Source organism: Antrostomus carolinensis, unplaced genomic scaffold, assembly GCF_000700745.2.
Source record: "Antrostomus carolinensis isolate BGI_N321 unplaced genomic scaffold, ASM70074v2 scaffold20596, whole genome shotgun sequence".
Lineage (NCBI taxonomy): Eukaryota > Metazoa > Chordata > Aves > Caprimulgiformes > Caprimulgidae > Antrostomus > Antrostomus carolinensis.
Window position 1 is genome coordinate 17,308 of NW_010320034.1, and position 18,357 is coordinate 35,664.

Genomic DNA, 18,357 nt, shown 5'->3' on the forward strand with positions numbered 1-18,357 from the left:
CTGCCCAGGGAGGTTGTGGAGTCTCCTTCTCTGGAGACACTCAAAACCCGCCTGGACGCCTTCCTGTGTGATCTCATCTAGATGTTCCTGCTCTGGCAGGGGGATTGGACTAGATGATCTTTTGAGGTCCCTTCCAATCCTGAACATTCTGTGATTCTACCAGCTTGGTAGTTATAACCATTTGCAAAAATGAGAAAGAGATTGCACCACCACACCATTACAATTTCAGCACTTACTAACAGAGGTGCTTGGGATGCTCCACCCCCTCTCTCTAAATATAGTTCAGATGTTGACAATCTGCTGATCAAAACAAAATAACTTTCAGCCAACACAGAGTGCCAATGAAATGCATACATGAAGCAGCAGTAGAAATCATGTGATGTGTTTTAAGATCTTTTTTTTTTTGTGTGTGTGCATCTAAACATAACGTAGATTCTTGGTTTCCTTACCTGTCAAGATAAATACACCAGTGATCAAAAACATATGCATGATAGCTAAATACTAGGTGTGTCAGTAAAATTCCATGTTAAAATTACAAGTCAATCCATATGGGATGAATAAAGACATTTACCTTTCTTTTTCTAGCTCTTCTAAATAACCAGTGCTTTCTCTGCTTCCATTCATAAATCCTCTTCTTGGAAATGATCCCATGGGAACAGGACTGCACTCTCCTGAACGGCTTGACACAGACCCCTCCCGGCTCCCATATGAACGCACTGACACCTTTGGCCTTAACTTCACTCCAGGGAAGTTGGTACTTTCCAAGTTCAATTCTAGATAATGAAAAGCAAACATTTTCAGAGCTGAAGTTCAGCAACACAAATTTAAAAGATAATTCTTATCTTAATTTCTTATTTCCTGAACAAATCCATGATTTTTTTATGGAAACATTTTGCATGGAAATCCACAGAAGAACATAATGTGAATAAAATCCATCTTTAATGGTACACTTAGAGAAGACTAGTCATCTGACCAGATGGCCAAACTGCAATCCTGACAATCAGAACAGTATCCCCACAAGAGCCTGCCTGCCTCTTTCCCAGAGGACTTAAGAAACACGCACATTTTTACATAAATGTCATGTGAATATTTCTTGTGGCCCACTTCCTAATAAGCTTCTTTCTCAGAGATCCTGCAGATGCTTTGCTGTCACATAAATGATGAGAACACTGTTCACCATGCAGTACTTAAATGCAGGCATCCCCTATGGTATTTCTCATTCAGCGGTAGGGATAGTGGATGCATACTGGGTGTCAGTGGTATGGACTTGCTTTGTACATCTGATGTAAGGGGATGGTGCACATTCTAGCACATACTGCAGGGAAGGGGGCATCAATTTGCAGCCAGCCAGATACAATTCCAGTAACATGACATGCAGAGGGCAGGGCATGCAAAAAAGTTTAGAAAATTAGTGGAACTAATGCATCATTAACAAACAAATGTATTTTTTAAGAAGAACCAAATGAAATGAAAGTTCTACCAAAAACAGTTCATATGAAGCCCTGGGGTAACAGCAGTATAGCAATATAACTGCATAAAAGCACTATAGGAACTTTTTTTTTTTTTGGAGAATGTGTCTTAAAATGCTTAGTAACAATAACAGGCACCGAGACTATGCTTAACCATCAAAGTCAGCACCGGAAAGAAGATGCAGCTGAATTAGAAAATTTTTTCCCAAAGGAAAAACAACTGAGAAACAAATGAATGCACTTAAAACATAATCCTAGATTTACCTTTAAGTCGTTCCAGTAAGTCAATTTGTCCAGATGATGCCATTGCTTCATCTTCAATACTTCCTTGTAGTTGTTTCAGCACCTCCTGTAAGAAATTAAGCTTAATTAAGAAATCCTTACAATAAGAAACCATAAGGTAAATGCATCTCATCCTGTCCTCAGGTGCAGACTTATCTTAACAGCTACTGAGACACTGATGTAAACAATGTAAGCATGTTCCATGTAAGCAGTGATCATAATTTTAATATATGTATTAATATATAATATTAATGATGATGTATTTTATATCAAATGTATTTTACAGTATTTCCCCAAGCACTGTCATAATGTAAAGTATATCTTGCATAACTCATCCTCTCTGGTAGTCCAATCTATCAACCTACTTAAAAGTTCTCAAAGTGAATACCAGTCATCTCAAATTTACAGATGGAGAAACGAAAGCACAGAGAAATTGGCTAAATTTAAAAAATTGGTTAAAAATCCAAATTTTATTTTTACAAGGCTAACTTTAGGTACACCTAAGTTAGCCTTGTAAAAATAAAATTTGGATACATAACTACAAGTAACAAAAGTATCTTGAATACCACACTTTTTAATCCTCAAAGATATCAGAGCAGAAATAATACCCAGAATTTATTTTCTGTGAGGTCTTAGCACCACTGTAAACCAGCAAGGAGAGTCGTATTATTCTTACTACTACCACTGCTACTACCACCACCACACCTATGAGAAAAACACAAGATTCCTTCATGATGTCATATTATTTGGCTTATTACTACTACTACTACTACCACCACCACCATGCCTACAAGAAAGAGATTTAGGACTCCTTCATGCAGCTGAAGCTTCAAAGACAAGAATATTGTCATGTGCTACTGAAAATATGTATGATAAAATTATACATCTGATGGAACACACTTGTAATGCACAAAAAGATTCATAGTAAACAATGGTTACTACACTAAAAGAGGCCTGGAAGCATCTAGGTCCCTAATGCTCAGTGGCCTAAATTCAGGTAGAAAATTAAATGTAAGTTAGTGAATGCCTTTGCTGTATCATATGGGAGACAGATACATCAATAGCAAAAATAAATTGAAAAGACTGGCCACAAGGTAAAAGGACCTTACTGGAATTTAATATACAATTTTTCATATTGTGGCATAGAAAGTATTTTTAGAAGCAGCAACAGCTAGGAAATGAAAACAATTCTGAATAATGAGAGGTACTCCATACTTTTCACACATAGGCTATACATCCAGAATTGTACTTCTGTTCAGACCAGAAAACTAATGAATTTTAGACAATTTAGAAGATCTCCACATCGCTGTTTTACTCTAAGAGTCTAGCAAACCTTACTGTCAACATTTATGGTTCGTGCAATTGTACAGAAGGTGCCTTTTAAATGCATTTTGCTCCTTTCAAAGGAAACAAAATGGCATCTACAAGAAGTCAAGATATTCTTTAAACAAGGAAAGGCAAGTGCCCGCATTCACGTTTTAGTTTGGATCACTCTGACACCAGACTCCCATCTGCCCCACTAGCTCTACTTCAGTTTGCATCATAGGGTGATCTTGGAGCGTGAACCGAATTCCTTTACTGTAGGAAGATCCCCCGAAATATTCACGGAGTCCTCATGGAGGTAAGAGTGAACTTTCGTAAAATGACATTTATTAGCTTAAAACAACACACTTTTATAGGGTTCTACAGGGTTCATGTGGTACAAACAAAACTACTATTGGCTTAATTAACTAAATATCACCCATGTTGCCTTATAATTGGTTATAGGTGAATTTACTTCCGCATTCATGCCAGCCTCGGTCTCTCCCTCCTTCCGCTCCCAGGATCAGTCTCTCCTTACTTCCGATTCCACGTGGCACTTCCTCCCCACCCCCGTGGCCAGCCAATCCTGTTGAACATCCTCCCTTCTGTTTACGACCTTACTGTTGTTTCTCATTCTTAACCTTCAGGGAGACTTCAAGGGCACTGCCTTCAGGGCTACGGGCTGGGTTGTGCAAGCAGGCCTTAAGTAAAACATCATGCCCTTGCTCTGCCAAGATATTCTCTACACTTTATGATTAAAACAAGCCAGCAGTTATTCCCGAGACTACTAACAGGCATTCACTCTGCAGCACCCGGCTGGAGCTAGTCCAAAACAAAAATACCCTGAAACATATATAGTATGCATGGTGGGTCTTCAACATAATTCATCCACCGATCTGCTCTTACTGCACTACCTCTAAGTGCTGGCACAGCCTTTAGGATCGAGGTTGGTGTGATAAAACCACTGCTCTTGGAAAGACATGTCCACTATGGTTGTGCTTTTAAGCACATGCAAGGGCATCCTCATTATTTGTATGGCCCAGCCATCTCGATACATAACAACTGCCTTGTCATCAAAGTCTGACAAACGAGTAATGCAGTGTTTTTCAAAGCAGGACTCCTACATTATCCGATATAAGGACAGATGACATTTGCGGACAGCAGTCTTAGCTTAAAAGCCTAAAAGGGCAATGTGGATATGTGAAGTGGTCTTGGGAGTTTTGCAGCCTTCTGAAAGGCCTGTCAACTCAGACAAATTCAGAAATAACTAACTAATCCCTTTCCCCTGCAAACAGCACCTCAGTGCAGCAGAAAAAAACCCAAACAACTCAAACATCCGACCCCTCTTCCCGTTCCCTTCTTAGAGGCCTCTTTCTCACCTCTCTTCATGGCAGTTCTGCTCTTTCAGAAATTGTATGTTCAGCATACTTTCCCACATAAAGAATCTTCCCTCTTCAAAAGCCAACATAAACAGCAAAGTGGAAATACTATCTATCACCCTCTCCTGTGCTACCAAATTACGTGACTGAGGTGTCCAGGCAGCTAGGGACTGCTCTTTCTGAATATTGGTAACAGTTAAACATGAGCATGCTGGATCACCTTTCTCAGTTTTCTCTGCTACAAATCATTAATTTAGGTTGTAACATTTAGTTTTTAAATTATCTCCTTTTCAAAGCATATGCCTTTTTTCCAAGAGAGTAGGTAAAGCGTCCTTTTCTGTATTTTTCTACCTCTCTTTTCTATAATACCATTGCTAATGGCTAGTACCAATGCCATTATGAGGCTATGACATCAATTTCAAACTCAATCACAGCACACTTCAAAATCTAAGCTGATGAAGCAGACAAAGTTAGAGAGGGAGATGCAGCCCCTGGGCCATTTACTGGTGGAAAATGATGGAGTGAGCTAAAATATCATACTAGGAAATTTGCAATTTTACTTAAATAAGTTTTCTGCAACAGCCCATTTGGAGGAAACATTGCAATTTAGCTATTGTTGTGATAACACAAATTTTTATTTATTCACTAATATGCACTTCCTCACTCCAGGACTCAACACTAATGCTGTTTATGTGCAGTTATCCCATTTTTCCCCAAGATTAATACAATGCTCTGAAATAGTACTTTTCAACAATAATTTTATATTACATTTGATATGATGTCTGCTAAATAGTGTAAAATCTTCTCTGTCTATAAACGTGAATCAATTTAACTAAAGGCAAATTAATACTCTGTTTAGTTATGCAAGTTTGAATAAATATATTAGTAGTGGTTTACAGCATTATTCTAAGCAAATTCTTTACTGATTTAGTAGTGACTTACTGAAACAATACACAAATCTAAGTGTATCTATAAGGAAGGCTGCAGTTTTTTTCCTGTTCATTTAAAGAGTGTAAGTCTAGTTATTTTAATGGTCTCTTAAATATAAACAAGTTTATCTTTTCCTACTGCAGAAGTACCAAAGAATGCTTTTGGAAATGGAGCTGGCCCCGTGACTCATGATTTAAAGAGGTTTCTGTCTTCAGTCTCTGGACTGTGAAGTACGGAAACAGTGTCTTTTTTTTTTTTTTTTACTCTATGAAATATGTAGTCCTGACCTTACAACTGCTTTATGTATAATTAAATAAAAAAGATCAGGCCTGTCAGCAAGTAACAGGAAACTACTGAGAAGAAAAGCACCTTAACTAACAGTATGTGCACACAGCTAAGTGGTAAGGATTGTAAATATAACGGCTTAAGGGCTGTGAATTTACTTAAACTGCTAATAAGGACAGGAATCACAGAGGAACAATGCTAACAATGTCAGATTTCAAATCCCAGTGAGTTATGATTTAAAAGTAATATTCAGTTTCTGAGAACTGTAATTATAAATACTAATATTTCTATTTAGAAATATTTTAAAAGATGGTATCTGTAAAAAGACGTTCTGGTTTAGACATATACCTCTTCTCTGGCAGGAAAAAGAGCACTGATGACAATTCGGGCAATCTGGTAAGTTTGGTCTTCTGTAAACACTACTCATTTCCCTCCTCCCCCACTTTTTAAACAGAGTGAGCTTTATTATTTGCATGTACTTTTCTAAAAGTTCTGTGTATTCAGCAAATGAAAATCATCATAAAAATTAAATATATAATATTGCTGGTAGCAGTATGCCAGATATATTCACAGGCCAGTATAAGCCGGAATAGTGTAATTCAAAAAGATGTTCTGAAATTTACTGGACCTTTCAAAGATAAACATGAGTCTACATTTAAAAGGATTTCCAACAACAATTATTCTGTCAATCAATTTTTAGTAAGACACTCATCATCCCTGTACCTCCTTTTTAAAGAGTAACTATACTCAGGCCTGTGTGAAGAAACATTCCTGTCATCTATCTATATATACACCTAGATTTCACTGTTTGTTTCCTTCAGTGTTTGTAAACAAAATCTAAATCGACTTTTGCTTCAGTTTAGGTTTTTTAGGCTATCCTTACCTTAGTTATCACTATATTTACAACATTTGAGTATAAAACCAGGTTTAACTCCACAAATATAGAAACTGTTTACAATTTCAGACAGTAATTTAGCATCTATCTTAGCACCATAAAAGATGGGAATATGCATACTGAATGACTGAGAAGTATTATTTTTATCCAAATCAGCACTATTTTTAAATTAGAGTATTTCTGACAGCATTTGCACTCAGGTTTTTAACCCAATATGCTGAAAACTTAACATACAATTGCACTCTAAACTGAAAGTGATTTTTGAAGTTCAACCCACTGTTGCACAGTTTCAATTATTATTTGTTTAAAAGGGCAGAAAAAACCCGTAACATATACTAAAAGTACATCCATCACTCAAATTCAACAAAAACATTAGATGCCACAACAGCAGTGAGGGTCACAGACATTAGAACACTATTTTCTGTGCATTTATAAGCAGCATAAACTCATGTTCAAGGTCTTAAATGGCCCTTCCTAACTATATGAACTTGACAGTGCCTTAATACTATCATACACGGTACAACACTCAAAGGAGCCCAGTGAGAGCTATGGAAGAGGTCCTTTACTCCTACACATTTTGGCAAGTCACACTGCTGCTTAATCAAGCTTGGTGGGAGCCCCTGTAATTGCCTGAAGTGCCAAGCAATCGCTCTGGTTGTTCAACCCTATAACCAGGCCCAAGTGATAACAGCAATGATGACAGCACGGCTGACTGAGGTGAAACACTGGAGCGACTCAACTATTAACCTTGCAGAAAAAGGAAAGCGTTTGTTATGTGAAATGATGTTGTTCATTTTAATTTGAAACAATGTCATTTTCCAAAATAAAAAAATATTCGCTTAGTGCCACCATGCTCAAGAGCTGTCACTTGCTGTAACCACATCCTGAAGTCAGTACTAAGTTTTTAGTGCAAGCCCACTGTCAGAACAACTAATGTTATCTGGTTTTATACTCCGAAAGAATGCTGTCTGAAGTAATTTCAGTAACTATATGCATCACCAGTTCAATTCACCTGAATTCTGAAAATAAATAAATAAAAATTTTTTATTCCATTTTCCAATGAGTTTGGATTCTGGCAGAATCTTTAGAATTGCAAAGATCATGCTAAAAATATAACTTATTGAGAAATCATATCAACAAACTTAAAAACACACAAATAAAACAATATAATGACACTGCTGCTTCTTTACAGCATAAATAAATACAGTTTCAAACACCTGTATTTTTTAAGATGCTAAATGACTTTTAGAATCACATTTTTAGTTCACATGAACTTTAAAAAAGCATTATTCGCAAATGTCTGACTGCATTAGTCATTGAAGAGAAATTTCACAGAATTAATAATCTGATTCAATTTGTAAAATTCAGCTCAGCTTATTGAGTTTCTTCCACTCACACATTAGAATTTATGAAATAAGCAATACACATTAATATCTTCAAAATTACTTTTTTTTTTTTTTTTCAGAGGATCTATCCATTGCTCTATCCCTTGCATATCTACTTTCCTGCCAGTATTCTTCCCCCCCTCATCCTGATGTGACAGTCTCCCTTATGTGCTCTAAGACTGATATCACCTCTTCCCTCTTGAAAGGCACGGCTGCGCGGGGCACCGTAAAAACACTCTGCATGTGCAAAATCCTGCTGAGAGCAAGGGAATTAACTTAAGAAGGAAAATGCAAGTTCACATTAGGAAAAAAAAAAGGGGGATGGGAGGAAGGCAAAAAAAGCATATAATGGTTCCTATGCTAACCATAATTACCATTTTCCCTTTAAAGACTTGAGCACTTACATGTTGGGAAAGGATGTATTGAAATAAAATGGAAACCAAATATATACTGGAAAGAAAAGATATCCATCATCATACTGGATGAATTAACACAGTACAGGTTATAGAAGCTCAGAATGCAGCACCTATTCCACAAATATACAGGCAAGGAATACTACTGCCTTTCCTCCCAACTTGTTCACCAAACAATGCACATGTTGAAAAACAGTAAAAAGTAATATTTTCACAAGTGGAAACCAAAGTCATTATAAATTCATCCTCAAAATAGGTATGGTCAACGTCAGTGGAAGACTACTAGGCAGCAACAGGATCGTAGCTAGTACTCTGCCAACTTGCCCCTAAGAGTTAATTGTCCAGATGAACAGCCTTCATGTGTAAGCTACCCACAGTTCATTTCACTCAACTCTAGCTAGCCATTGTCATGTACACTAGGACTGTTCGTATAGGCAGTTAAATAAAGCAAATATGAAGATTTCAGGAAAAAAGTAGAAAGCTACTCAAAGAACAAAACAAAGTGTCACCACATTCTGTCCATTTTTATCACACCTGTTGCGCAGAATGAGACGATTACAAAGCCAAAAAAGGCTTTCACCCAGAGCAGGGGTATATGCACATCTACTGTGCAAATGCTTATATGGCCAACCATTTGGAAGAGGATTTGACTTTCAAAATGTCAGATCCTATGCTACTATTACATTTTCAAAGTTCCACCTTATTAAATAGGTATAATGTGAAATCTCTACAGCTAGCTGATTTATTCCTGAGCACAACAAAGACAATTAGCTTGCAGTGGATTTTTCAAATCTGTATTATTTCAGAATACGAAACATAATCAGATTTTGAGCACTGTCCGTCCAAGATGCCATAGTGCTATGCGAGATTATCTCACAATTCTTACTGAATTATCTCCTACTAGCTCAGCTGTCTGCAGATAACGTTTCAGATGGTGACCGCAGTCGTGCAATTTCCATGACGTATGCAGCGCACTCAGAAAGAGACCACAGCTCACTGGCTAAGAAATCCAGCTAACAGAAGAGAATGGAATTTTAGTTTAGTCTTAATACTGTAAAAAAACTTAATATTTTTCATAAACATATTTTCCGGAAAAAAGTTCATTTTTTTTCCTGCAGACTGCATTTCTCTCAAGAAGTAACTTTCAAGAGAAACACCTGACTCTCTACAGATCATTATGCACATTAAAATCTGTGTTTAAAGACATTGGCAGGGATAAATTAGAAAATAACACTATTTTATACAAGGGTATATTTTCGTCTTTACTGTGAGCATTGAGCATGCTAAGTTTGGAAGGGTTTTTTGTAGAATAGGTAAAATTGTATCACAGGGTGTACAAACCAGCCAAAAAAAATCAAGGTGGCATCATCTACCTTAAAACCAGCATTTCCTTAACGTCTGAATGTGCAAACCCAAATAAAAAGCATTTTAAGTCCTTTTTCTTGTGGTATTTTTTTCATCTAAGGAGGAAGTAATGTAAAAATAAACTATTGTGTAAATTACTACTTTTTTTGGTAGTTTACTGAATCACAAGGTTTGTTAGCGCTACAAGCAAAGAACAGATCTGGAGTCAGATTCATTGCAATGAAATTGCAATGAAAAAAGCATTGAAAACTGACACAAACAAGAACTGCAGAGAAATTTCTTTAATTTATGCCTTTGACTCATTGATTCACTCCCATAGCTTCCTTCTCAAAAGCAGGAAGCTTACTACACAAACTCCTCCTTTGCTACCGCACCTTGAACCGTTCTTCAAAACACTTCTAGTTCCTTCTATATTTCCCTTTATTATCTGCTGTAATTTATGTTCCTGCTTTAAGCTTCCCTAAAGCTGGGCCACAGCAAAATTCAGTGGAATATCAAAGAAATCAAGACAAAGCCTCAACTGTTTGCCAGATAGCATGCATCAAAACAAGCTTTAAAAAAATGGAAGTGTAGAGAAGACAAACAAGCTCTGTTAAGTCAGCAGAGTGCACGGTACCATACAAATAACTCCTAAAAGCCAGGAGTATGAAAAAACCTCCTTAACTTTGGTCACATCAGCCAGAATGCTGAAAAAACAGTAAAACAAAATGAAGTTGACTCATTAGAGTTGGCTGGGAGATGCGTGGAAACAATGCCAGGACAAGGGCAGATTGAACGCAGGCGCCACTTTCTGAGGTGCTCATTGCCATGCCAGTAACGCAAATGAAGAGCATGCTAGAAGGTTCTCATCAGTGGGTGACGCTCAGGCTAATTAAGGAGAGAAAATTTATGTTCAACTGTTGCTAATAGCAAGCAAAAAAAGAAGTTTCTTTCACTACCATCCATATCCAGGTAAACAAGATTCTTCTCCAAAAAGCTGTAAGTCAGGCATGCAAAGGCAGAACTAGGATGATGTGAAAAAAACAAATGCTGGAACTGAAGGTATAGAGTAAAAAAGTGGTAATGTGTCCACAGCTTTACAGTGGCATAGCTGACATCACAAGATCTTTATGATGCTTTGCAACTACTTCATAAATTGTAAGCCAACTACAGGATCGTATTTGCAACTTAAATTATACAAATTCTCTGGACACTGGTTTCCTAAAAAAAAATATATAAAAATAAAAAAATAAAATAAATATAAATAAAATAAAAATCCCCAAACCACCAAAACCAAAATCCGCCACCCAAACCTACCACTTTTTAATGTGGCAAAGGTATCCGAGTGCCACCTCACACAGAATTTTTGAAGTTAAACGCTCAAGTGGGATTGAGTGCACCCTCAGCAAGTTTGCTGATGACACCAAGCTGTGTGGTGCAGTTGACACGCTGGAGGGACAGGATGCCATCCAGAGGGACCTTGACAGGCTTGAGAGGTGGGCCTGTGCCAACCTCATGGAGTTCAACAAGGCCAAATGCAAGGTCCTGCACCTGGGTCAGGGCAACCCCAGGCACAAATACAGGCTGGGTGGAGAATGGATTGGGACCAGCTCTGAAGAGAAGGACTTGGGAGTGGTGGTGGACGAGAAGCTGAACATGAGCTGGCAATGTGTGCTTACACCCCAGAAGACCAATAACCTTATCCTGGGCTGCATCAAGAGAAGTGTGGCCAGCAGGTCCAGGGAGGGGATTCTCCCCCTGTACTACCTGGTTTGAGAAAAGGCTGGCCTCATCGACTGAGTAGATGTCTCCATTTCCTACTCTACCACAGGCTCTCTGGATTTCTTCTTCAGGCATGGGTGTCCAGGCTGCTGCTGTTACCTTCCCTCCTCCAGCCCTGAAAGCCCCTCTCCCTCTATATCACAATGCTTTGGAGCTCTAGAGAGGAAAATTCCATGTCCTCCTCCACCGTTCTTAAAGGAACATAACCCAGCTGGGACAAAAGTAACAGACCCAAGAGCAAACACTGTCCTTCACACACTCACACAGACCAAATGCCAATCCACAGTAACATCCCACCTCCAACAGCAGGAACCTAGTGAGGATACATGAACAAAACGAAACCTACTGTTCATTTCTCTTGTATGTCCTCTTCCCAGCTGCCACCTGGCCTTGACTTCCAGGCTTCCTGAAACCATGCCTCCAGTGGTACTACCTCCTGATCAATTCTTTTGGTATCCAAATGCTCCTATGGCAAAGACTTTTATGAGAAACGAACCTTGTTTTGTTTGTTTTCCACTTGGTATCTCACAATGTTATTTGAAGTCCATCAGATCTGGTACTGAGGAAGACTAAACACTTCCTATTAACTTTCTTCATAGAGAAACTTCAGGATCCATGAACAAGCAAGAAATTACTGGCTGACAAACTGATGAAGACTTTTGACAGAAGGGAAATAATTTGCCTGACTACAATTTTAAGTATCCATATCTCATGACGACTCCAGTAAATGATTTATCCTCTCTGTTAAGCTGCAGTCTGCTCTTTCTTTAAAGAGAAAGGGCCCCATACCTCAATCTTCCCCACTGCTGAAGTAGAGAGGGTGGGAGAGGTTATACCTTACAGTTGATAGTTCAGCAATTTCATACTCAAGTTGCTTTTGAACACTTGGGTTACTATAATTTATTTCTGACATTTCACTGGATCTGTTTTATCCCTTTGTTCTACTAGTTTTATTGTTGGCACTGAAATTCAAGACAGGGCCACTGAGATGATCTCTGCACAGGAGGGAAACATCCTTCAGCTCCATATGAGCAACTACTGTGGAGATAACACAACACTGGTTTTGGTTCATGAAGCAACTATTATCCACTATGTTACATCTGACTTGACCTCTTAGCAGAAGTAACAACATAACAGATAACTCAGATCACTTGGAAACCAGATTTCCAGTGACAGTTCTGGAAATGATGCTAATACTCTAATGAGTAAAGGGATGCACAAAGAAAGGCTTATCATACTAAATTCAAGGTTCAAATACAAACTTCTCCAGTTACACTGCAGTTTGCTTATTCTGTGTGGCCTACTCACTAATAGCAATTCCAGATCAAATATATCTATTTTAACATAAGCATTTCTCTTCTGTGACTGAATGCTTTGCTTTCAGAGCTTAACATAATTTTTTCTTTTCCCCTGTATGCCTTGGTGAAACATTTCCCTGTGTGTGATGCCAACTAAAAATCCTTTATCTGCAGATAAAAGGAAAAAGGGAAAAGGCAAGATGAAGCTAAAAACACTCTCCCCTTGGAAAGAGATGGTAAAATCCTGTTATATGACAGAGTAAGTATCCCCAGCAAAATGTTGCATTTCTGGTATCTCAGAAGAAAAAACTGTTGTTAGATTTCTGACGATCATATTGCAAACATGGGTATCCATTAAATGTATTTATCTACCATTTACTTCAGGAACCTCATATACAGATAGACAGATAGATACACACTACAGAGTATATGGGCAAACAACAAAATTGTTAAGCTGTACGTATCAAAGGTTTCTGTGAACATGTTAGGCTTCAAATTCTAATTCGCAAGCACATGGCTTACCATGATCCATTAAAAATTCTTGAGTCAGTTACAGAAGTATCTCCTAGCACCGTCTGTGCTTTACAATGAGGATCATTAAACACTGATGATCAAAATAAAGTAGATTTTCAAGGTTAAGTATAAAAAAATAGTGGCTAAACAGACTGTATGACTATAAAATGAGGTTTGGTGAATTAAAAGAAAATGTGATCACCTGCTTAACTAATCAAGGAGATATCTGATAAAAATAGTCACACATTTGAAAAAAAAGAATCCTTCTACTGACATTTTAAAGCAAACCTTAATATTTAGGTAAGGGTTATAAAGGGCACCAAGAGTAACTTAAAGTCTAAATTCCTAAAAAAAGGATGTGGAACTGCTGGAAGCAGTACATTTTTCAGATTCCCTTTTTTTAATGAAACAGACAAGCTCCTGTAACTTTTAAATTGCTAACTTGCTAGTCAAGCTGCTATTCCTGCTACGGATTTGTATATTCATCCCTTTAAACAGTCATAAAAAGATACTATAGGAAGTTATATTTGCAGATAAAATAAAATGCAACTTAATAATATTTAATTATAAAATCACACTCAGTTCTATTAAGATACAAGCTTTCTCATATTCTTACAAATCCATCATGACAGAAACAAGATGAAAAACAGGCACCATGGCATCTTCTTTTTCACACCTTTTACCTTTAATTCTGATAATGTAATAATTAATAAACCTCACAAAGTATGCATAACACTGCAATAAATCTGGGATATAATATTCTATAAGCTTAAAATTTATCTTGCAGCCACAATAATTTATCTTAGCTTAACATTGTACAAACACACTCAAAATCAAAAGCCTCAAAATATCTTAGCACTTGCTTTTTTGTTTAGTCAAAATCCATTCCAATCAAACTTAATAGCGTCACAAGGTTTATTGCCCTTCTGTCTCATTAGTGGAAGAAACCCACAAACACCACCCAAATCAAAACCAAACCACTCTTTTCACCTGCACTGGACATGACAGTAACTAGCTCTCTAGGATTTTGTCCATAAACCTGAATTCCTTAAAACAAGCAAACAAACCAAAAATACCCATAGAAAATTATTAAAACTAAAACCTTTATATGAAGACAAATGATCTGCTAAAAACTCCACCCTCCACAAAGCAAAAAAATCTAAAAAAACCACCCCCATGAATAAGCAGCTCATGATTTTCTGAGAACAAGAGTTTAACCATTGCCTTGTTTCTTTACAGTGTGTATTAGCTGGTCAGAACATTTCTCAAAAAATTTAAAGAAATCTGAATCAGTTCTACTGACAGTCTTTCTATTTTGATACAAGTGGACACAATACAAAGGACATTAAGTAAGCTGGAAAATCATATGCAGAATATAATTTTAAGTGTACTATATAAAGACGAAAGAGAGATCTATAATAATGACGGCTTTCTTGAACAAGATAACACACATTACTCATTTACTGTAAAATCCAAGTACTCGGAGAGTAAGTGTGGAAATCAAGCATGACATTCTTTCGCTATTGAGTACTTGAAGTTAAGTTACATATCCTATTTCCTCCACCTTTTATACAGGGAAAAATGCTGATATGAATTAGCTATGACATTTAAAAAAAAATAAATCCATCCAAAACAGAAAAATACTTGTCTTCTACAAGAACCAGGCAGGAGAGTCTGACAAAGTCTCCTACATTTACATGTACAAAGTAGTACAGCTGATATTGGGACTGCTTTTTGTCTCTTCATGAATTTTACAGGTTTTCAATTCAAATAAACATTAATTTTTTTCTAAATTTGTCCACAGTCTGTGTTCCATGCAGTGAATGTTACTATCTACATCTAGACACTCAAACAATTTTTCTTCCTTTAAGGGACATCATCATTATTTCACTGACCATCAAACAGCACATACCAAATGATTGTTTTTCATCTGACAGTAAGCCACTACTAACAACTGAATTTCCCAAGTTAGTCATAATATTCTGAGGGATTTCTTTTCTCTGAACAGTTAATCCCTAGGACACCACAAATTAAAAACCAAAGTGGACATTTTTTCACTAATCATTTTAGCACCCCCGTTGTCACATTTATCTTTGTTTACTCATCATGTTGTTTTCTGGTCAGCAAATGGACAATTTTCACTTTTAACTATGAAATTTAGCTTTACACATGAAGCAGTCAGACATTGTTCTTATATAGGTCAGTAGCAGTTTATAATAAATACATGTGCAAGATGAGCTCATGTTAAGCTTTTAATTCCAGTATGAATACCTTACATTTCTGAAATGGAGCGATTAGGAAGATGAGGCACACTCACACATTTTAACACTACTACTTCCAAAACAAATTACTTTAAAGATACAGTATTGTCTTTAAAATGCCCTTCCTAATTACTGTCTTTTACAACAGATTAAAAAATATAAGGCAAAAGAGGAGACACAAGAAAACACAGTAACAGTCCAAAGAACCACTGTGAGACGGTTTGCACTAGGGCACAGAACAAAATTCACGGTGCAAGAACAGTGATGTTTGCCACACAACCACAGTCTGTTTTTCCCACCGCTTCTTCCCTTCTCCCACTAGTATTTGGGATTTCACTTGGTGGGAGGGGCTGCTTGGGCTCTGTAACACTTAAATGCTCCCAAAGGATCATTAACTCCAAAACATTTGGAGTGTTAATTGCCACTTTTCTTGTAATTATCCCTAATCACTGGAACCACGCAAACCAAGCAGTTTCTTTCAGTGCAACAAAGCCACTGCATACATTGTCCAAAAACTTGCAAAACTAAAATTATCTCCTGTCTAAAGAGGATCCTGCAATGATCACCATCTAACTTCACCCACAGACTCCAATCAGACTCCAAGATCATCCTCATACCATCCTCCAGATTAAAGTCAAAGCTAGGTTTCAACCCCTTCCAAATGGATCTGAAACAAACAAGGGAAAAAAACAGCTTCTTGGTTGAGGTGCAGGAACAAGCACGCCTGAGGAACACAGTTGATTAGGATTTCTTCACAGAATATAGATTGGAAAAAAAAGAAAATCAAATTACTCTGAACAATGTCCTTCCCACCCATCCCCCTAAAATGAAAAGAAACAATATGAGTTTGAGTTGGACTCTGCTAGGGCAGATTCCTTAAATCTAGAATGGCATTTCAGGAGACAAAGATGCAACATCTACTCTGAACATGCTCATAAGGACTCCTCTGTGGAGGGTGATAAAGCCACTTTCTGTCTGGTGGTCTGCCAGGTTTGAAGTAAGGACAGAAAGGTGGGACAAAGGGAAAAGAGACATTTTCGCTTTTCCTTTTTCAAACCATGAGGAAGACTACCTCTCCTGTTCCTCCCTCCCTTACTTTAGACTGTAATGACAAGGAGGGGAGTTATTGACAACTTAGTATTAAGAAAAGCAGTATAAACTAGCTTTCAGATACATAGCTGAGAATAAAGAACCTTTTTTTTTTTTCTCCCTCACAGCTGCTAAAGCCAACCACTGTTTCAAGTAGCTGCTGTAAAGGACTATAATTTCATTTCCATTTAGGTAGCAGAGCCATTTTCATTTTACACTGCAATGGAAGGAACAAATGTATCTGAGAAATCTGTGCTTCTTCCCAGTGTTTTAAGTAGTGACAGTGCTTCAGAACACAAGAAAATTTTTCACCTTACAGTGAATATATAGGTCACAACCTACAGGCTGGAGGAAAAGAAAGTTCAGTTCAAACTATTTTAATTGCCATATTTATCAGATCACCACATTTTAAAAAATACTAGTTATAAAGGAACAGTAAGTCTGTGATAGAAAGATTGGAAAGCAAGCAGATGGACATACAAATGTTTAGTATTCAGAATATGCCTACCCTATACAGGAGTATATGCAGAGATACAAACAATTTCTGAGCCATATTACATGAGGTACCAAAAGCAGTCTGGTTTTGCTGGCGGTTGGCAAAAAGCAGCAGGATTTCTCAGCTTAGGAAGAGCACTATATTAATGCAGCTATAATGCTTGTAAAATTCTGCCTCACTCAGTGTCATGGATCACACCGATGCAGCCGCATATGTTTCTTCCTACTGACCAAAATCCAGCTAAATTCCAGCTGAGCCTAGTGTTTCCTGTTGGGTAGGTGGCTCTGAAGGCCTCCACCTAGCCAATGAACACCAGATGGACGGATCTGGGTGAAATTATAAAGTATGAATTTAGGCTTTGAGAGAGGCTGTGGTCTTGTTTTAAAATGAATTTTTCCTTTTCGGATGTTAAATATTGTAATTGTAGTAAACTCAATAATTTTTAAACTTACCTTTAAACACTGAAAACCTCCAGTCTCTCCCATGTTTTCAAGAGCTGAACAATACTTGCTTTGTTAAACTACATCAGCAGACTGGACTTCCTGCTGGTTAAGTACAGCAGTGCTAAAATGGTAGCGCTTATCATGATACACCAGAAAAGAAGCTATAAAAACTGGAATCTGTTTCTAAAAAACCTCCTTTGAAATATTTCAATTTTCAAATAATAAAAAAATATTTCTTCACTAAGTAGATTTCATAGTGTTCCCTTACACAGCCTGGAAAAGGACTTCTGTAGGAATCTAAAAGCACACAAAACTTGAGCAACTACCAGTCTATGACACAAACAGCAGTAACAGAAACACTGATGCACACAGGCACAGAGCCTGCAATACCTTCATATTAGATGCCTCCGTTTCCAGTTTTGTTAGGTGATTTGAGTTATCCTCTAGCTCTTGTCGCAGGTTGGAGTTTTCCATCTTTAATGCCTCAACTTGCTTTAACAACTGATCATATGAAGCTGCAGCCATCCTGGGCTACCCTAAGCCCTAAAAAAAAGTAAGAGAAATATTAACTTGAAACATTTTATTAAAAAAACTCCAAATTTATCTAACCATAAAATTCTATCTCTCTACTTCCCATTTGCCACTCAACTTTCTTAACATTTAATTTAAACCCATTAAGCCAAACTCCTAATGCTGAGAACTATCGCCAGTTCAAAGCCTTTTTTCAGTGGGCTTCCATTTGATACACATGATCAAATGAATTAAAGAAGTTTATTAACAATTGCATTAGG

At 37.3% G+C, this 18,357-nt stretch overlaps 1 protein-coding gene across 1 annotated transcript in view; it reads right to left on the bottom strand.

Annotated features, from left to right (window-relative positions):
• Positions 1-18,109, bottom strand: part of LOC104526121 (adenomatous polyposis coli protein-like) — a gene marked incomplete at its 3' end in the record, with an annotated part of 30,934 nt that extends 12,825 nt beyond the window's left edge. Inside the window, exons 1-3 of the mRNA XM_010169491.1 lie at positions 17,957-18,109; positions 1,734-1,818; positions 572-773 (exon numbers count right to left, since the gene is read on the bottom strand). Of these exons, the coding sequence (XP_010167793.1) occupies positions 572-773; positions 1,734-1,818; positions 17,957-18,091 (422 nt within the window). The remainder of the gene's footprint in view (positions 1-571; positions 774-1,733; positions 1,819-17,956) is intronic.
• Positions 18,110-18,357: the final 248 nt, after the last annotated feature.